The following is a 22,803-nucleotide window of genomic DNA, read 5'->3' as shown; positions in this document are numbered from 1 at the left end:
ATTTAGATATATTATATTATTATTTAATATATTAGATCATTATTCAGATTATTATATTAGATTATAATATATTAGAATCTGAATGCTATATTATTTCTCAGATTAATGGATTATATTACATTAGATTAGAATCTGAATACTAGATTATTAGTTAGAGTACTACTTTATATTAGATTATATTACAATCTAAATATTAGATCATTGCTCAGATTAATACGTTAGATTAGATTAGACTCTGAATACTGCACTATTACTTATATTATATTACACTATATTATTTTGATTATTATACTATTGTATTAGACTAAAATAATCTCATTTTTAGTCTTTTAAAAGAAAACGAAATGTAGAAAGGTGTACCGGGGAACTTTGTCGTCACATTTCTCCTTTTTGCTTTCTTCAGTTAAATGCATTTAAGATAATCATCTGCAGTGCAATATTTCTCAGTTTCAGCAAAATGAAACTCGCGATGCTAAACGGCTTTATGTCTCTAAGAGTAAATTCTGTCGTAGAAATCATATAAAATGATAAGATTATGCTCAAATAAAAAGCATAAAACTTTCTTTAGATAACTGTACTCTGATAGCAAGGATGTTTAGCTCGAATAATGCCAACTAAACTCATTATAAAATAAACTTATAAGGTTGGTTCTACAAATTAACATTTAAATGGAATTATTTAAATTATACTGGAACTTAATTGCTTTGAAACCTTACAGACTTGTTTATAATTATTTTGTTGCATTAAATCTTTAGAATTAAAAAAATTAGGATTTAAAACTTACATAAAGTTTGCCAAAAAATTTGTGAATAAACATCTTATTATATGCTTAGTTACGTTTAGAAAAGGAAATTTTACTTATGAATTAAAAATTCAAATGCTAGTGATCTCAAAGGAATTAATTTAAGATGAATATACTCGCCTTTAAATACTTTTTAAATTCATTTATTTTATTTACTGGATGTAAGAATCCGAATTGTCAAAGCTAATCCTATCTGCAACTAAGAAAACCTTAAAAAAGGAATGTCACGTTTCAATGGTGAGTTGAAAATTTTCTTAAAATGAAATCTAATCACATTTACAGAATTTTGAAATTATAATCTCAGCTACATATGAAAATGACACCGCAGAAGTTTTTGATTGATCAACACGCCAAATTTATTTTATTTGTGCTATCATTTCTACTCTTTCAGCTCAGACGGTGTAGTGGTTAGGGAAGCCCACTGTGGTACCGAAGGACGCGGGCTCGAATCCTGGAAAAAGCATGGATGTAATTGCCCGTCCCTTCATAGGGTTCAACGATGGCCGCTTATTAAGTGCCTCCACAATAAAATGGCCACCACTTCTGGCCTTAGGAGTGGCCAGTGCTGAAAGGCCAAGTGCCCGAAAAAGAAATTTTGCCTAGCTGAAACCTCCTTTCTCTTCTTAAATTCCACACTTTTTTACCTTCGAGAAATAAAACTTATACACATGAAAACAATAAACTCAAAAATCAGTATAATTTACTATTGCTCAAGTATCCGATAGTATAGTTTGTGGTGGCGGAAGCTGCGCTCAAAGTTTAGCAGCCATCTGGCTTCAGGGATAGTACTAACCGTTTGGACGTCATCAAACGAAAGACAGGTAATTTTTCCTTTTCCTTATCTATTTTTCCTCGGCACCTGTCACAAGAAAAATTATTCACTTTCTTTTCAAGACATCCAAACAAACAATTAGTATTATCTCTAAGATTGCTACATAGCACACTGGCATTGTTTTGAAAACTATTTAAATTCTGAATATTTGCTTCTAGAGACATTTAAAGTAAAGTTTATCCTGGGAGAGTACTAGATTTATTAATTACGTTGTGCATTAGTATGTGGAAGCTAATGATGTGTAGCTAACTTTTAATTTTTGCGCTTATGGAGCAGGGAGTTTAAATTATTGTAAATATTTCTCCGAATTAAAACTATAAATCATTCTGTCCACATGCAAATTTAGTTGTTCTGTTTAATTTTTTAATCACAGTTCTATTGCCAAATTTTATAATTTGTGATTATTCATTTTATTTCATCAGGAATGAAAAGCTATTAATTTAATTTGTAAAACACTTGTATAATAGATCCATTTAATCTTGAAATTGAACATAATTGAAATTCACGTTTCCTTTTCGAACCAGGCTCTTCGGTACGGCAGTCAGTGTTACTAACCCCTTTTCCGTCTAGGTGGCGGTACTTAAAATTAAATTCGTTTATTTTTACCTTAAGCTACTGGAAATTGCTCGTGAAAATGTTCCCATTTTAACAGAATTACGCCTTTTATCTATTTATTGAAACTATGGGTTATCTGAGAAAAGCTAATCCATAATTATCTCATTACTGAAATTAGGGGTTTACATGATAATTAAGTTGGATGATTTCGGGTGGAATATAATGCCATTTGTCTGCCAGAAATGCCCACGAGCGACTGAACGGTAAAATCAGTGAACGCTCATAATTCGACCTAGGTTCAAATCCCGATTAACGGTCTATCTGTATGAAGTTTTTACGTTTTTCTTCACATATAATATGAATACGAGCCATTTTACCTTAGAAAGGTCTTCAGAACGATATTTCTAAACTCATGGAGAGAGCTCTTGTGTATTTTGTCATAATCTGCATAAACCTAAAATTCTGCCGGCAACACTATTTTAGAGGCGCTTAACAATATTATACTTCCTTATTTCTCACTAAAGCTGTAAAACGTAATTTCTGTAGGTGTATGCAATTGTAAACATTATGTTTTAATTATTTACAGAAAATACGTGTATTTAATGAAAATAGTGTATTTAATGAAAAAAACTAATTCGAAATCAGTATTGTTTTTAAAAATTTCAGTATACACAGCAATTATACAGGGTAAATATGGACCAAAATAATTTTTTGCTGCCTAAGGCCGACCAGGGGTTCAATCGGATAGCATTATGAAACACCTGTAGTCTAGCCGTGCAACTGATTCCTTTGTTCAAAAATAAACAATTATTTTTCATGATTTATATCCTCTAAACCGATTTCTCTTAACAAAGTTGGCTGGATTTATTTGTTTTCGACAAAGCACTCGAGAGCTCTGTTGCGTACCGGATGGATTCCTTGTTGGAGGATTTCTAAAGAAAACTGGCTATGGAAGGTTCATAGAGAAAACCATGAAATCGACCATGCAACCAGTTTGTCCGTCTGGACTCCAATCCAGATCATTATTCAACTATTTTACTGCTTGGCTGTGAGATCAGTTTGCCTTCGTAAAGTCCTCACGAAGGCATTCCATTACATTAAGTATACAGTCTTTGTTTGCTTTCCCTTAAACGACTAATTCAAATCTATATCGACGACTATCATAAGCACATATAATTGCCTAACAAAGATACGCTTATTTATTCCCATGTGAAACAGCTGAAGTTTTTTCATGTAAAGACTTTCCGCTTGAATTATATTTCTTTATTATTTACTGAAAATATTCATTTAATGAAGAACTAATTCGTAATTTACCTCGCTGCTACAAATTTCGGTATATCACAAGCTAAGAAGGATGATTCTAGATGGAAAGTACTAGTATCTCTCTTCGAGGCGATCATCTTTTGTAATATTTAATACAATATTATCCAAAATGACGAACCATTTCAGATATGATCACTGTTTCCCGTGTGTGTGTAGATGTAATTGTTAGGAGCATTCACTTTCCTAATCATTAGTGATCCTAATTGTAATTGGTATTGATTAGTTGCAATACCAATTAAAATTAGATTGTAATTGGTTGTTATAATTGCAATTGCACTGTAATCAGCATTTACATTTGTAAGGTATATTTTAATTTTATAACAATTATTTTAATTTTAAAGTGATTTCCTATCAACTCTTGTTTTCACTCACAACACTCTACCAAAAAGAGTTTTTAGAATAGCGTTGAATGCAAATGAGTTATTAGTAATATTTAAGGAAGGTTCTACTTACTTCGTTAGATAGAGCCAGGAATCCTGACTAGCGCGTGTTTGCTTTCGGGCTAAGTGTCTCTTGAAGCTGTTACGCTCGGCCATATATTACGTGCTTTTTGATATTCACCGGCTAATTTAAATTAAGGGCCAGCTAAGTTAGAATTGTGTTAGCTTAGGCTAAGTCTCTTAGTTAATTCTAATTTAGTTCTTATTTCTTATTCTGAGTTTAAGCCCAAGATGAGGCTTTGTTGTAAACCCCAGGATAGGGCCAACTGGCCAACTTTTCATCTTATTTTGAATAAAATAAAAATTAGTTAACCCTTCTTGAGTCCACGACTTTAGTTATTTGAACTCAGCGATAAGTCGCTAACACGTTCACTAGGTTTCTTAGCATTTACTTTAGACAAAAAGAGTGAAGAATCCTACACATTATGCAGTTTCTTTCCAATGATAATAGAAATGTAAATGTAATTCCATTATGATTGTAACTAGATTTCACAATTACTTTGCAAATACAATTACAATGTAATTGCAATTATATTAGAATTGTAAGTGCAAAAATACTATTAAGTTTATATATTCGAAGTTTCTAATGATTTGACTGAATTTGAATCCTTTGTAGTTCCTGTAGCATTGAACGTTTATGAGTTCGTATAAAGTTATATAAGTAAAAATTACTTTAATTATAAGATTATTTTATTTTTATTATTTGTTACGAATGAAGATAGTGAACAATGGATATTTTTATAACCAAATTAGTTCTAACTAAATGAGAATTTTCTATCATTCTTTACGATATAGACGTTTGAACCATATCAGTAATATAAAATAATTTTAATTTGTCTCTGTAATAAATTCTAAAATAAAAATATTTTAATTTAAACGAAGTGGCATTTTAATTTAACGTAAATATTTTAATTTAAACGAACAGAAGCTTGACAGCAGTGTAAAAAAGTATTAAAAAGTTGAAATGAAACATTATGTTAAATACTTTCGTTTTTAATAAGATAACTAAATGAAACCTTTTGCAAATTTACTTATAATTATCACTGAACGTGAATGTAGAAGTGAATGTATAATACATCGTAATATTTAATCTTTTATTTAGAGCACAAAAAAAAAATTGCTCTGAAGAGCACTTTAAGATTTAAAAAAATTCTAAAAAACAAAAACCATTTTTGGCAGGGAGAAGTCTAGTAGTCTACTAAGTACTTTAGCTTTGAAAAAAAAATGCCTACAGTTAAGAAACAAGAGTAATGTTTAAGTAAGAAAGATAGTCATTAAAAGTAATTTTTGTATAGCTATCAACTTTTGCTGTAATTAGAAAAGAAAGTTCTTCAGTGATTTGAAAAGCGCCAGTCAGTACTACATAAGAATAAATTTTCGGTTTAAATGCATTTAAAGAAAACATATAGCAGTTAATGTTTCTGGATTTCTACTAGAATTTTTAAAAATAAAATCTTTATTAATAAAAAATTGTTCTGAAACGTTTCTCAATGTGTATCTGGAAACAAAGTGCAGTTAAATTAATGAAATACACTACTTTTTTTAAATATTTCAGCTTAGTCATTACGAAAAAAAGCAATATTAAATAGATAAAAATTTAATGCAACTTTTAGAAATGAATACATTGGCATCAATATTAGACAGTCGGAAACGATTGGAGAAAGAAACGAGAGTGTTATCTTTTCTGAAAAGAGAGCCTTTATGGAGGAAGTTGAAGGTAACTGTTAACTAACTGATTACTTCAAGTGGGAAGAAGAGTATATTAATGTAAAATTAAGCAGAAAAGCAATTAATTTGACATAGGTTTTGAATAAAAGTTTATCGATTTCGATAGCGATCAGACACAGGTCATCTTCAAGAGTAAAAAAAATCCAAATAAAGTTGCACCTACCAGTGGCCGAGCGGCAAATTCACTGATCGCTAGTAGTTCAATGCAGAGCTCGGATTCTGGCAAACAGCTTGGCTGTATTAACTGCTTTCGCAGCTTTTCTTATGTGTGACATGGCTTACGAGCAACTCCCTAAGAAAAGTCCACCACGAAGGCCTCTCTTCTCTTAGGCATATAGCCATCGAGTACTTTGCCATAATCAAGTAAACTAAATCAAATAAGATTGCTTTTCTGCCTAATTTTAAGCAAAGTAAGGCCAAATTGATCTTCAGAAAATCGTTTTTAAATTTTGTTTTTTAAAAAAAGTGAGCGTTGCTGATTCTAAACCTATAAAATATGTTTATGTTTGTGATAGAAACATTATTAAGTTAAGGTAAAAGATGAAGATTAATATAGCAACCCCCCTTCTAAAAAGACAATTTTTGAATTCTGTTAAGTAGCTTTTAACTGAGGCTTATGAATATTTTTCTATTTATTATGCCTCTTACATCAACAGTATTATGCATAAGAATTTCCGTTCAGAATTATTTAGGTCAGCAACAAACTTTTCATATATGTGTGTTCGAAAAAACATTCATTGGAGTTTCTCCGTGGAAGGAAAAAGAAGCTCCTTGCTATGAATACGTTGAAAACTGGAGAAGTGAGTAATTATATATTTTTACGAAGTACTTTTTTGCCGGAACGAAGAGTAGAAAGTTTATTATGCCGGCGGAGATTTACGCAAATATTTAGAGTGAAGTAAGTAAGCGTACACTTGAGTGTCTGCAGACTTGTGATATTGACTGAGATAAAGCGCAAGGGGGTTTTCGGCGATTTGTATGCTTGTAATCTCCTTCACGCTATTCGCCGTGTTTCTCGCAACAGTTGTGTACATTTTACAGAGTATCGGGTAAAATGAGTGGCCTCGAAGAAATGGATGAGGGAATGGGAGGGAGAATTGTCAGTAGATTGGAGGCAGGTAACCACAAGCGCAGGTGACACGGAGCTCAATGTAATGCCGGAGTCATCTCCAATTTGTGGAAACAGATTCAGGACACTAGATCAATATCTAGAAGACCTTCACAGCGTCGACCTAGATCCACAGCGACAAATGATTTGCCAAATTCAGCACGGCGACACAGGACAGCTACAGTTCACAGTTCTCACATGAGCAATATGCTGGCACTGGAACGCGAATTTCACGGCTTACAGTTGACCGAAAGTATCATGAGATAGGGCTGTATGGCTAAAGACCCGCTGTTTGTGTCCCGTCCACTGCAGCGCAGAAGAGAGCACGTTTAGCATGCTTCAAACAACATGCACTTGAATAAGACCGTGTCTCTTATAGATGAGTGGGGATTCAGTCTGGACACTGATTCTTGGCGTACCTGAATCTGGAGGGAGCTTGAAATACAATACCCTCCCTCCCTCATCAAGGAAAAGGATTATTACGGTGGTGAAGGGGTAGTGGTTTGGGCAGGCATTGGGTTGGCGGCCACACAGTCCTGCATATGTTTGAAGAAGGCTTCCTTACTGTTATAAGGTTTGGAAGTGACATCGTGGACCCAACTGCTTAACGTTCTAACGGCGTAGTTGGTCCTGGGTTCCTGTCAATGGACGTCAATGCTCCTCCACATAGGGCTCAGCTAATCCACGATTGCCTGGAAAGAGAGGATATTGCTGCATGGATTGGCCAACCAGATCTCTTGATATTAACCCATCTTGATATAACCCCAGCATGTCTGGGACGCTTTTGAGAGGGCAGTTTCATGTTGCCATCCCCCTGCTAGAGGTATCCCGGAGTTTAAAAATGCCTTGCTGCTGGAGTGGGATCGATTCCCACAGGAAATCCTCAGCTGCCTCCTGTTGAGTATGCCGTCACGTTGCACAACCTGTCTGACTGTGAAGGAAGACGATGCCATATATCAGACTCATTTTCAGTTTGATATCACAACGTGGATTTTGGACATCCATGCACTCTGATAATCTTCTCTAATAATAGGCTTTTGAACTTTGACATCTCGTTCTCTGTTATAAGTGTATATTCATACCTAATTTTATTAAAATCTATCCATTACACTTTCAGAAATTATAATGTGCATATTCGCTTAAATTTGCACTCGAGTGTATTAAGTACTATAGTCTCTTGTAACGATATGCACAGTTCCTCTAGAATTTCTTACGGCTGAATGTATGAAAACTGAGATTTGAACAAAACAAGTTTATCGCTGCCTTTAATTTCTATTTCTGTATATAATCTCAGCATATTCATAAAGCTTGTAGATGCCTTCTTAGGTGTTAATTGCGGGAACAGCTTATTAATTCCCTCGTTATATATTTCTAAATTTATGAAATGCTCTCCAAATATCTCTTAAAGTAAAACTTTGATGAACAGAAGTTAGTAAGCATACCGCTACGAATCTTGAGAGAAAAAGAAAATAATTTATAACAGAAACATATACATCGCTTTGCTATGAACTGTTTCCTGATAATCGTAATTTGTAAAGAGGAAGTTATTGCTCCTCCTTGAATCTGTGACAAAAACAGCTTAAGATATTGTGCGTTTCAGATTTTATTGCAGGTTATATGAAGGTACATGATTAAAGAAACTTGTAATCCTTTGAAAATGAACATACAGTAATGTTATTATCTATCATCTGGGATTCGAACTTTGTGGTTGCATGTTTATATCTCTGTCATAGTTCTGGCTTTACCAGTTTACTGTAGAACTCTGTAATCCGATACCTTTCAATGAATTCCAGAATTCTAAGTTAGGCTAATTATATGAAGTTCCTAAGATTTGTTATAAATAATTGCATTAAGAGTAAACATATTAAATTTCAGGATGACTATATATGAAGTTCCTGAGATTTGTTATAAATAATTCCATTTTCTGTAAATCTGTTAAATTTCAGGTTGACTATATATTCTGATATTTCGCTAGTGTTCGTTAAATCATATTTATTTTCTAAGATTTTCAATTCATGTGGAAATCGGTAAGCAATTCTGATACATAAAAAGGTATAATTTTTCGACATTCAATTTGATTTCTTTTCCTGAATTTATTCCTGCATTTCGCGCTCAATCTGCATTTAAAGTATGTCGTGGGGTAGAATAGAAATATAAAATAAGTTTCTTGGATTCTTTCGATGTTATAATATTCCAACCAACTCAGTACACAAAACAGCTTCACATTTCACTTAAGCGAACACACATACACACATATTGTAAAAAAAATAAAATATATTTCTTGAACCCGTTTTGCTAAAAATTTGGGACCCTATCAAGCCCCTTTTCTTATTCAAATGTTCAAAAGCAATTCCTCTCACAGGGTGCAATCCTTTCAGCAATCTTCACGTTCTTTTTAACCTTTCCCTCCCCCCCTCCTGCATTTCATCGAGAGCTTTGATTTAACATGTTCTCACGTCACACGTTTTGAGCCTATTTTCGTTATTTATTTATTTATTCGCTTAGTGTGGATCCTTGCTTCAGATCGAGATGTTTTATTACAAAATGTCTGTGCTATTCAAATGATAAATGCAACGAACTGGAGAGAGAAGATATGAGATTTTTCAACGGCAGATGTTGCAGTAGTCAATCGAAATTAAAAAAAAAAACCGAAGGTGTCCTTTCATTTCCAGAATATTCCGAGTAGTGTATGATATTTACCACTTTGAACTTAATCCATATATTTTAATTTTTATATTATTATTGAAACGTTTGTGTATGATGTAAATTTGTAAGCTTAGGATTTTTTGTTTTACTTTTAGTTAATTAAAATTATGGGCTAAGTTTTTATCATAACGTTCTCTTCTTCAAGAATATTAAACCTATTTAAATTTTAAAATGAAAATAAGAACAAATAATTTTTTAAATATATTAATTCCACATAAACTTAAACAAAAAGGTGCCTTTTCAAAGTGAAAGTATCTTGCTGGAACTACAAGAAAATTCATATTATTTTGAAATTTCACATTGTTTTGAATTAAACGTTTAAATACACAAACGACAGAGGGATTACAGTAGCCTAGTAGTCAAACACATTTGAATGAAATATAGAACTTGAAATATTAATTCTAAAATGTATAATCAATGCATTTTAATTCAAATAACTTATTCGGACCCTTTTATTTTTAGCATATTTGTATGCATATTTTCTTTAAATATCAACAGCAATATCTTTGAAATCTGAAGTATCTAAAGTGGCTTTTAATACTTACAATATTTTAGGGTGTAAATAACAACCTTGACTCAAGGTGTACAATTTCAAAATACATACTTGTGGAACTTGCAAAATTTAAATCGAAATTTGGGGTTCAAATGTTTCTTTCGTGTTAAGAAAATTACAAGTGTAAATTTAGTTACAATATATTACTTAAACAATGAATGCAAAGAGAAAATACTTTGGACCATTTATTTTACGTCGGTGAGAGCCTTGTCCTTTTTTATTCTCTAAACGTTTTCGAATTTATCACATATACACTCACCCATACCTATTTGTCTATCTATATACATACAAACAGTCTTTCAAAAGAACTGATCTCATCTGGAGAAAGAGCTTCCATTTGAGACGAAATTAAAATCTTTTTCTTTATTCAAACTAAGCAAAGTAAAGTTAAATTAAGGAAAAGTGGTAGAATTCCGATTAGTTAACGCCAGCAGCGTTTTCCTAAAGCTTTAAATTTTCCTAAGCATTTAATTATCCCTTCAATCAAATACCTTTAGTTAATTTATTACTTTTAATATATTTTTAATATTTTTCTACTTATTTAAACTTTTATTAATTCTCATGCTTAAAATATAATTGCTTACAGCATATATAAGTATATATTTAGAAAATAATATTAGTATAATTATATATTTAGAAACATTAATTATATACACTTCATACAAAAAGTTGATGATCCAATTTCTTAAATCTGTAATCTGAGTATGAGACTTTTTAAACTTTTTTGAGCTACTGAAAAAGAAAGTCTTTTGTTTAAAGTTACGCCTGATGATTATATATTTCACAATCTTGGGTCATGTGCATTGAAGTTCATTCAATATTACTTTTTTCTTTGAAAACTTCCTTTGAAATTTCCGTCATGTAAGTAATTCCCAAATTATTTCTTGATTTTATGTACAGAAATGTTTTGTTGTACATACCATGTTTTTTCAATATGTCCATCACGTAGGGGTCCCCAGAAAGTTATTTTAATTGATTTCATGCATGAAAACCTGGAAACCGCTTATCTTTCCCTCGCCTGGAAAACGTGATATACAATGTAGATGCTGAAATTGAACATACGAAAGAGGTGAGAGATTTATTAATTCCTAAAAAAAGGCCAAGTAATCAATAAAATAATATTTTGAAATTGGGAATGGAATGTTTTATTTATATTTTAACTTATTAGCATTCGAAGCATAAGTTCCTTTATGCTCTCAAAATTTCTTAGTCTGCTGTTTAAGAGACTAACGTCCGAAAGTTCACGCATTGCTAGTTTTATATCCAAACACTTAAAAATGTTCTAAGAAAAGTTGCAGTTCAGCAAAATCTCCCACCACGTTTCGAGAACATAAGAAAATGTTCCTTAGTGATTTTTTTTTTAAACTCTTAAACACGTATCCTTATTTAGGAACTATTCAACTAGTAATGAAAAAATAATTTAATGCATGGGAATTTTCAGAGTGTGTGATGTTTCTTCAGACAATTTGGGACTGAGAAATATGTAGCCGGAAACCTATTTTGTTATTTCATATTTACAGTTTAAAGAAAGTATATTATAAGAGACTGGCTTAACACTATAGAAATCCAAAACATCAGATAGTTTAAAAACAGAGAAGAAGGAGAGAAAGAAAAAAAATCGAACAAAGTTTGAATATTTTTGGTCCATTTATTCTGTAAATTCCTTGAGTTATTCTAGCAGTATTTTGTAAAACGAAAAGATAAAAAAACTACTTTATTTTATTTTAATGCATGGTAAGAACTTTGCAACTAATCATTAGTTTATATTTCTAATAAACTCCTGATTAACGGGGTGGGTTTTAAACGAACTTTGTTTAAAAAATAGTTAAGTTTGCTTATTGCCAAGCGATGGATAAAAAGATTGTCATAATTTATCAATGCAAAATGAAACTGAAAGATGAAAAAGGGACAGCGTTATTTGGGATTATAGTAATGACGTCAAATAATGTCTTAATTTTTCATACCTAATTTTAATTATAACAGTATGCTATTTAATTGTGTTTAATCCAAAAACGCATGGCCATTGTTATAGAAATAGAAACTTCTAACCAAACATTTTACGTGAGTTTGAACTCAATAACATCGTTCAAATTCTCCTGTAAAATATTCGTGTTTAATTTCATTTCTTTATTTCGAACTTTGATAATTTTTTCGTTACTTATATTATGTTCTTTGTGTCTTGAATACTGATTTCATTGGCCTACCGAAATGAAATTATTTATTCTCTTGGTTAAACTGCTTGGAAATGCAGTTAAATCGAATTAATGATATTGTTCTGTTAATTACGATGTTAGTTATTATTCTTTCCTGTGTTTTTAACTGCTCTCAAATTAATGGTTTCGAGTTAGGTATGGATGTCGTCATTGGTATTACCCATGCAAATCGGAATTTGATGGCATTTATACGTAATAAGTAAATTTCAAACCTTTATGATGAGCAAAAAGTTATGCACATAAATTTATATGTGTTAAGAATATTGTTTAAACTTTTCAGGTAGCTTAGCAGAAAGTGACCAGAACTGCACAGCACAAGAATTTAAAGATTGTTTAACTATATTAGAAGCTATTGCACAAAAAGAAGATCTAGCACTGGCAGCGACCCGAGAAGAACTGAATTTAGTCTGTGAGTAAGTAAGGATGCATATTCATATATACATATTTGTAAGTAAAATTGTATCTAAATATTTGTTAATCTATGCATCGTAATATGATGTAACTTTTAGATGCCATATTTCAAATATTAATATTTAACTATCCTTACTACGGAATAATTCAGGGATATTAACAATGCATTGGAAATTAATCTTAATATAAATCTACCCTTGCCTGAATATGCTAAATGTCAAAATTCTAAATTCATTAAAGAAAACTCTTTTAGACTAGGAATAAATAATGTGTTTATTCAAAACGAAATGATTCAATTATTAATATAGGACAAAAGCATTTTCTCTAACACTTAAACAAACAAAGCAAATCATTTACGATGCTAATGTTCATTAACAAACCATGTTTTAATCAGCAACTCGACGTTACTATGCAATGTGTATCGTTATTTGTGAATATTTGGTGTAGTATGCCAGTTTTTCATTTCATATTCTATAATCAAGAACAGTGAAACGATTTTTTCAATATTAATGAAACTGTATAATCAGACAGAATATGGAAACTGTTCGAGTGAAATAGATTCTTTCATAGTTGTTATGTGCTTGAGAAACTAATTAAGTTTTCCATATTAAGTGAAATGTTTATTAGTTTAATGTAAAATGAATTCAAGTGTTATATTTAAACAATAGAACTTTCATTAGGAACGAAGTAAAGTTTAGTAGATAAGTGTGCTGAGTTGTACTGTAAATGGAAGCATAGCAGAAACGTAAATTAGGTAATTTTTTTACAGTTGTTGGATGCTAAAAATTAATATTTAAAGAAAAGAGACTGAAATAAAAAAGGTGGTGTCAAAATGTTTACCCTATTGGAAATGTACTGTTATCAGACATGAAAGCTAGAAATAGCATGACAAAAGAAATTTTTATTTACATATGCGTACTGATAAAAATTCAGTAACGTTTACATGAATAAGTGTCAACTGATTTTTCCATGGATATCATAAAGAAATGTATTATATAGAAGCAACTGTAAATTTTGCGGTGGATTATAGGTTATGCATTCATGAGAGAAAAGTGAAAAATTAGTGTATTAGTTAAGTTTTGGTAATGGTAATCGCTAAAAGTAGAGTTTATTTTTTTGAAATTTTGACTGCGCGATTAGGTTTTCATTTATGCTCCGTAATTAAACAGTATTCATTATTTTAATCATCTGATTAACAGAACTGATGTTAGGTTTTCGAAAGTTTTGGAAATTTTAATTCACAAATTCATTTGTTTTAAGAGAAAATGTTTTTGCGTAGCAAAACGTTTATTAAGTTAAAATTTATAAGTTTAATGCTCAAACGAATAATATTATAGTTTTCGTTATGGGCTATATATAATTGAAATAAGCAGGATAAAGCTAGTGCAGCCTACAAGTAAATTTTATAATTTAAAGCCTTGGAAGTTTTGTGGAACACTTAATTCCTTTGAATTTATTTCTTCTTTTGAAATGCGATTAAAAACCACTTACATGTATTAAAGTACAGTTTTAAAAATCTCTATAGATTTGCTTACACTCATGTTAAAATGAATTATATTTATACGTAAGGAAATTTTAGAAGCTAATAATTACTTATAACGTTTATTCGAATATTAGTTTACAAATCCTTTGAATAGCTTTCAATTTGTATAATTTTCTAGCAGATACATTCAGAAATTATTGCTTTATTTTCTGAGAAAATCAGGTAAACGTAAAATGAAAGGAACAGCATAGGAATAATGATTATCCAGACTACAAAACGTTTGATAAAGCTCCATTTTCTCTTATTATGGAAATATTTTATAGATATAATTTTATGACGCATATTTAATCTTAAAAAATGAAACGTTCATACATAATAACGTTAACATAAAAAGAGAGTATGTTAACATCTCTTAAATTATTTATTATATTTTTAAATCCAGAGGACTTCAAAAATGGGAAACCAATTGCTCTTTTTGATAAGTTTTATGGGTAAATAAAATTACTTATTTCGAATTAAAGAAAGAAAAAGAAGAATAGTTTCTATTTTTCACATTAATGGGTGTAAAATGCAAACTTTAAATCAAACTGGGATTGTTTTTTTTTGGGGGGGGTGCTAGCGAAGAAGAAGGATCGATATCTGATGTATTTCGAAATTGATAGAAATTCGTTCAAACTCTAAATAAATTTTCAGTTTTGTTTGATTCAAAGCCTAGGCCCAGATAATGTTGTCTTGTCTAATTCCAATCAGACTTTGACATTGCATAAAATTTTATCTGAGAAATAAATTTTATTTCATTTTCTGAAAGATATCCATCATTAAAGTGCGAAAGAATGTCGTGCTTAAAATATTCGGAAATCTTGACCCCTAAATGCTAGTGAAAAATCTGAATTTTTCTACATATAATTATTATTTCTTTTAAAAAGGTCGCCGACAGACATAATCGGTAATGATAATATCGATAAAACTCTCAATTATAAAATTTCGGGCCTTCAAGATTGCCATTTTTTAATTATGGAACATATACAAATAGCATTGTAAAATATAATCATTCGGATTATCATGAAATAGGATGCGGAAATAAATAAATTTATATATTTATTTATTTTCGCATCCTATGTTTTTCGCATCCTTTTATGCAATGTCAAATTCGCTTATGACTTTGCTTATATAAAATATAAATTTGGTACTTTAAATGTTATTCAAGGGAATAATGTTATTTATGTAAGATTAAGTTATGTTTATGTATGACTTGTGTTTCTAATTGTCTTTAATGTGCTTGATAGCATTTATTCAGATCTTTTACATAGATTATTTAACAACTTATTCTTAAAAATTAACTTATTCTTAAAAAATTAACTTAGTCTTAAAAAATTAATAAGCCTGTAAATATCTGAAAGAGATTCCAATTCGCAACTTCTCTGTTTATTGATGATTTTATGTACTACTTATGCTACTTAAGCCTCATTTCAACAAGGGTGATAAACACAGATTCCGTCTTTGGGGAAAAAACTTCGCTTCTAAATAGAGATAAGTTTTCATACTATTGTTGTGCGTTTTCAATTACCCTATGCTCAGAAAGATTTTACACATGCTACTATCAGATATCCCCGTATTGATTAAATGGGTATTCTTGGAGACATCTGAATCCTGATTCTATATACTTTTAATATGGTTATTGAGTTTTGAAAGCAGTGGAAAAGCATGTTATAACTATTTATTAAGTTTAGAATGCACAACATGAAACTCCGTGGTCGATTAGAAGCTAATTTCCAAAGCAACTTAAAATTTTCTCTGTATTTCTAGAACTTTAAAAATATTTTTGAATCATATGCGACTAAACTTTAACTACACTGTTAATGAAAAATAAAACCCAAAAAAGAGCCTTATCAATTCATAAAATTAAAAGTAATAGACATTTTTAAAATACGGAGCAGTTGTAATGAAATACTCAGAATATTTCCATAATACGCACTGTGTTTTCCATTATCTTCCATTCAATATGTTTAGTCATTCGATTACTATATTGAATGTCACATCAGACTACATAATTAAAATTCTCTAAATGTGAGTTAAAAGTGAGACTATGTAATACATAATTTTAACATCAATTTTTAAAAATAATATATATATATTACCGTATTTGACGGCGTATAAGATACACCGGCTTATAAGACGCACCCTCTTTTTTTATACACAGTTTTAAAGGATAAAACTTTATTATTGATCATTATGGTGAATTTATAGTATTTTAAATATAAAGTAATACATACACAGAGTAATGCTTTCTGCAGATACCCAATCTATGAGTCGCTATTTTTAGATCCTCTTCTTAATTCCACCAAGTTCTTATCATTTTCTCAGTCGAGGGTGAATGAAATGCCTCTTTGCAGACCTGTTTCCATGCGTACGCAATCACACGTAGCTTGCATGTTATGTTATAGTAATGCCGATGTTGTTTTTGAACCGTAACTTGCCAACAAATTTAGGAAAATTGAATAGTAGAAATTTCACACACTTAAAAGTCGTTCACAACAATTGGAAAGTTTAAACGAACTAAGCTGTGATAGCCAATGATAGGACACGCGCATTCACTGAAGTCTTACGTAACTGCAATATTCCCACACTGCTCAAGGAAATAAGAAAAAAATCGCATATATCCAAATACAGGAAATTTCCAGAAATGAATGTAATCAAAAACTGAGTGTCGACGTCTAAGACGCAGTATCAACGTATAAGACGCACCCCCGTTTTTCAGACCTATTTTCAAAGGATAAAAGTGCGTCTTATACACCGGCAAATACGGTAATTATAATTATCTAAATTTGAGCTAAAAGTCAGACTATGTAATATATAATTTTAGCATCAATTTTTTAATCTAAACAATGTGCTCTAATTTTGAGAAAAAGAGAGAATATGCAACATGAAACGGTGGCGGTTATATGAGTGCAATAATTTCATTGATGTTTTACGGTCATTTAAAATTTTTTCTGTACGATATAAATAAAATGAATCTAAGTAAGTGCGCATATTTGTACATTATTTAATTGCACATACGTATATATAAAAGTAAAGCGAAAATGGTTTTACAGGTAATGTTCATTGAAATCTTGTTATTTTATAATTCTAAAATATTTCAGTAGAAAAGTTTAATAAATTCTCACAAGGAAAATTAAAATAACTTATTATATAGTCGCATACATCATTATGAATATAGAGAAAGCTGCAGGCAAAAGGGAGGTAGTGAGTCCGTAACAAGCCTCTGAGATCCGAAACTGATCTGATAATTTTACCTCCGTGCTACCGACACGCATGCGAAGATTCTTCGAGTTCAGTTACATAGACGACTGAATAAAGGTTTTTAATTGCTAAACTAAACTTCTTGCACTCATTTAAATTTTCTATCACCTAGGAAATTTATTACTGAGTTTGTATTATATTTCCTATAAAAGAGGACTTAAAACTAGGTCAATCCTATAAAAATATGTCTCGAGTGAATTTGGAATTAAGCTTTTAAAAAGTATATTCGAACTACAAAATGTACAGATAAATTGAAAAATACAAATTTGATCTATTATTGAAAGAATTACAAAAGTTAAAATGTTTTTAGGTAAGGTTTTTAAATAGTGCCATTTATATTTTACCTGCTGCAGTGAAATTCTGCTAGTGCTGTATCCCATTTGCTATAGCAATATAAAATAGTTCATAGATTCCCCCAACAGACATTTAAAACTTAATGTTTATGCAGAACTGTAACTGAAAAATATTTGTCAAGCAAAGTTGAGTTAATTCATTGACATGAACACTTTTTAAATATGTATATATATATATATATGTAAGATAAAACAAAATATGATAGCTGTTTCAAAAAAAATAATTGACGAACTCAAAATTAACATTTTAAATTTGGTGATCTGCCCCTAAATTCATTTCTTCTCACAGGTTCCAGATTTTACGTAACGTTTTAACGTTTTAATCTTACGTAACGTTTTAATGCAGATGCCTCTTCTCCAATCAAATTAATTGTAAACCAAAACTCTGAACTGAAACTTTTACGACTCCCACCCTTCTTCCTCTTAAGTTCTATGATACTCGACTCTTTTCAGCATACGCTTTCCTGCCGGCAAGGTGCTTTTCATGTATGCTGCTGCCGCTTACTTGCTTAAAACGACGTTGTACTTCAAAATGCAACTTACTGTATTCAAATATAATTAGGAAACATCTTGTCTGAAAAAGCATGATTTGATATGCGTAAAAAAATAAAGATTGTGATTTTTCAAGATACGTCATGCTAAATTGCGTCATCATATTTTTCACTCTGCCATCTTCAATCCACTACGGTATTCTCGGTCATCTATGCGGTATCTAAGCTGTTAAAAGTTCCAGTGCCTTCATTTACGCATTTTGAAATCATTACATATATATATATATATATATATATATATATATATACATGAATTTCGTAATATGTTATCTATGCGAACAATTAACAGTAAAGGTTTTCTTTCTCTTTCTTTACTAAATCCAGTTGATTGGTTTGTTTTTCAAGAGACTTAGATTTCTCGTTACAATATCGATACATATGAACTTCGAAACAAGTATTTTTAAGAAATGCCTTTCTTTAAAGCTCTTCGTTTCAAATGCCGTCGTTATTTTTGGCCGCATCTGATTGCTCCTCGTTCATCACATGTCCAAGTCTTCTCAGAAGGCCCCGTATGCATATAAATTGCATTCTTCCTCCCACAACTTCCCCACAAATATCAATCAAATTAAACTCGCTCACTGATTGGAGAATCACTTGCTGATCACCTACGCTCCTGACTAGTGGAAGCGGAACTTTATACGTAATTTGAATGCTTTGAAAAAATACTGTTCTAATTTCGCTTTTACTGTTTTAATTTCGCTCTGAAATTTGACCTTTAGTAAACAAAATGATAAGCTTTCTCCATGATTGCCCGAATACCCACTCGAAGACATTCGTTGAAAATAGCCAAACTCATCGGTCACTAAGCCACCACATTACAGAGAACGTTGACCAAGGTGCACCGAAAGGGTAGGCCGATTTTACGTCCTTAAAAGCGGGGGAAGACACACATATACAGCCAACCCTCAGGCGGCAGTTGAACCCAGCCTAGACTCAGGACTCCGGTAACCACTTTACCATCCAGAGTGATGTGGCGGCCCTTCTTTTTTTTAATATGTTAGAGTTATTTTTTTTCAGGAAGTATCACGAATTTAGAACTTATAAAGTTTCAAATTCATAAAGTCAATCAATGATTTTTGAACTGAAGGCGAAAATTAAACTTAATAGATTAAAAAATAGTAATTAATCATTAAGTAACCTAATATTTGAGACATATATTTAAAATGAGAATTTCTCTCGGCTTTGTAGTTAAGATCGCTTCTCGGCCTTTTGGCTGAGATCAAAGTGTCGTTTAATATATTTTAATGAAATTAGTAATACAAATTCTAACTGTAATTTTCAGACTCTAAAGTTTGGTTAAATATCTATTCTTAGCAAAGGTAAGCAAACAAAAATTCTAAAAAGGTTAAGTGCCTTCCTCCTTCAAATTAATTGCTAATGTACCTTACAATATTTTGATATAATGCTATCAACTACAAAAGAAGATTTGTGATTTAAGCTGCTGTAATAAAATGCTTATTAACGTATGTAAGTACCAGCAGCCAAGACACTTGTATACATATTTGAGAAAATGTTATTTTTGAAATGGTTTTGTTTTCTTTATGCTTTAGTTTTTTATTCTTCTAGTAGGGTAGGCGTGCTTAGTTTACTTAAAAGCCTTGCTATCCAGAAATTGAAAACCTAACTATACATTCGCATATGTCTAGTTAATGGGACCATTTAATAAACGCACTCTGGTCTATTCACCTCTGCACTTCGTTACCATAGAAACACATTCAGAATGAGTGGCCAGGTCTTTTAACAAGAAATAAATATCCAGTTTAGTTTCTATGTAAGTTTTTCTTTTCGCAATAAAATCTCTAGAATTCATAATTTCTTTAGCAAATTCGTGTCTTTGAATGCAGACAAAAAATAATTGATCTTATTTAATCATCGTAGGTTATTTGCTCAAAAGGTTTTTGAACTGAAATATTTTTGCATAATGTTGCTTACACTAATAAACAAGACACCATTCACTAAATTTTATCAAATAAAAAGTAGAGATAACATATGTTCAAAATGTTATTATTGTGTCGGTATTGCTATTATATATATATATTTTTTTTTATTCTCTAAAACAAGTGTTTCATTATATTAACATACATACGCAAAATACATTCTGATGTCCTATATTCGAACACTTCACAAACAAGCTTCACGAATAAAGGAATAAGTAAGTTATTAGTAGAAGTTACTTTTTAAAGTTCAGCTAAAATATTTTTAAACCTTTTCTTTTTTAACTCGAGTTTGCTTTTCTATATTTACTCTGTTTTTTTCTCTATATCAACTCGAAAAAAAAAACCATCTTCAAATTCTTATAAATAAATGTTAACACACACACACACACACAAAAAAAAAAAAAAAAAAAAAAAAAAAAAAAAAGATCGCTCGCTATGTTAATCTGAATTCCCTTGGCGTGTTAGTTCAAATTAAATTAATTTTACGAATTCATTTTCATTCGTTTCCTGCAAAAATGATGCGCATTTTAGGCTGTTTCCCTCTGGAATTAATTACGAAAAATATTTCATCTTTGTTCGGTACTGACTTAAACGACATATTATGCCATATTGGAACATTTCAGCAGTTGAATTATCTTTAAGCTAAGAGGACAACTTTTACGTACTTTTGGAATAACTTTATTCTATTTTACAGTGATGCAATCATAAAAAATTTAGTTGTGAGCTACCTTAACTATATAATATGCAAAAGTTTTCAAAACTGTTTATTTTTATTTTAATGTATCCTACTTTATGCCATATATTTAACATAGATCATCCATATAAAAATTAATTGTTTTAAGGGTAACTTTAAAACTAAGTATTAAGGTCATACTAGATATGTATATACTTCTAGATCTGTTTATAAGGATTCTGCACTCATCTTTCCGTGCGTGGTCTCGTGGTGTAAGCGGTAGCACAATCAGTTAGCAATTTGAAGATCCGTGTTTCAAATCCCAGCGAGGGCACAGCAGCGATTTTTATGTTCTCTTTTCAATAAATTCTAGCTAATTCTATGAATTCACTTTGTCTATCTCAACTTGCAAAACAAAGATTTATGTTGCTTTGTGTCATAACTATTTTCTCTATTTCAAAATTTTTAAGTCCGATTTATTTCTTCGAGAAATGAGGCACATCATAGGATTATCAGGACAAAAGTAGATTCGTAAGAAATTGCACTTTCGATAAAATAAGTTGAAAATTTACAAATAATCCATTTTCTCCTTAAACCAGTTATGTAGCGTTTTCCTAGGACTTGCAGCTTTCAGTAAATTTCTATAAAAATCCTTTTTCGGTAAAATGGAACACAGTTTTTCTGCAAAATGCAGCAGGATTTCTGTAAAATTAAGCACAATTTTAAAGGAAGTCATTTCCTATCCATTAAAAAATAGTCACTCAGTTATTATTGAATTGCAGTTATTGATTCATATATTTGCATACATGAGTGTGTGCATGAATTATCCTGTTTATTAGGGAAAGCCAAAAAAACACTTGTTATTAATTTCCTATCACTATAGCGTAGAAAAGTTGCCTACCTCATAGCTAAGCAAAATGAAAAAAAATCAAATAAAATTATGTCTTCCTTTCCCGCATCGCACTCAAAATTTTGAAAACTGTTGAAATTTTGATGTTTTTCGTCAGTTTTTTATAGTTATTAAACTCGCCATTATCGAAATGCTATAGATCGTAATGTGAATTTTGGGGCATGCGAAACACGCAAAATGTATAAAATCTATGATTTCAAAAAATCATTTATTGTTTGTTCAAAAAGCTTAAAATAATATTTTTTTAAATAATAATATTTCATAATTTTTGTTACAAACTTTTTTAAACAGCGACTGTCAAATAATATGTAATGATACTGTGTGATTGTAAATATTGTGCGTACTGTAAATATTATGTAACTATGTATAAACTGAGACAGTTCTCACGTACTCGTAATAGTAGAAATGGTTTGTGGAATAAATCTCTTAACGAAACGCCATGCTGTCTGTACTTTGATGGAAGAAAACATGACACTATGTTCATTTAAAAAATTGATTCGAAGCGTTTTCGAAAACCTGAAAAAGATGACCATTATTCTCTGTTACAAGAACCATGGTCAGAATACATCAGTTATGGTTTGTCCTCAACAGGGAAGAGCTGAAGATATAGCTTCTACCATAATTCCCTATTTGACTAGATGTCAGAGTGATGGAATTGTAACTAATACCAGTTTGAAAATTTGAGTTATCCACAATATCGAATTGCATGCTGGTAGACCACTAGAGCGGGCTATATGTCTCCTACACTTCAATGAACTGCATTTCCGTCACCTATTTTATTCCCTGGATGGTGAAATCACAGGATCTAAATTTTTCAGTGAACCGATCTAGAATAAACTCGCTGGCTGTGAAACACTTCCCCTACCTTACTTTGAATATGCTGAAATTCCCGTTCCTAAAGATGGCGGAAAAATGCTGAGAAATT

General features: G+C 30.9%; 1 protein-coding gene across 1 annotated transcript in view; it reads left to right on the top strand.

Annotated features, from left to right (window-relative positions):
* LOC118196790 (uncharacterized) overlaps positions 1–22,803 on the top strand; it is a 468,824-nt gene that overhangs the window by 248,171 nt on the left and 197,850 nt on the right. The window contains exon 2 of the mRNA XM_085807122.1: positions 12,541–12,673. Coding sequence (XP_085663248.1) covers positions 12,541–12,673 — 133 coding nt within the window. The remainder of the gene's footprint in view (positions 1–12,540; positions 12,674–22,803) is intronic.

The sequence above is a fragment of the Stegodyphus dumicola genome, chromosome X1 (genome assembly GCF_044657685.1).
Source record: "Stegodyphus dumicola isolate Sdum_Otavi_A_Nest chromosome X1, ASM4465768v1".
Classification (NCBI taxonomy): Eukaryota; Metazoa; Arthropoda; class Arachnida; order Araneae; family Eresidae; genus Stegodyphus; species Stegodyphus dumicola.
This window is presented reverse-complemented; position numbering and strand designations above follow the sequence as displayed.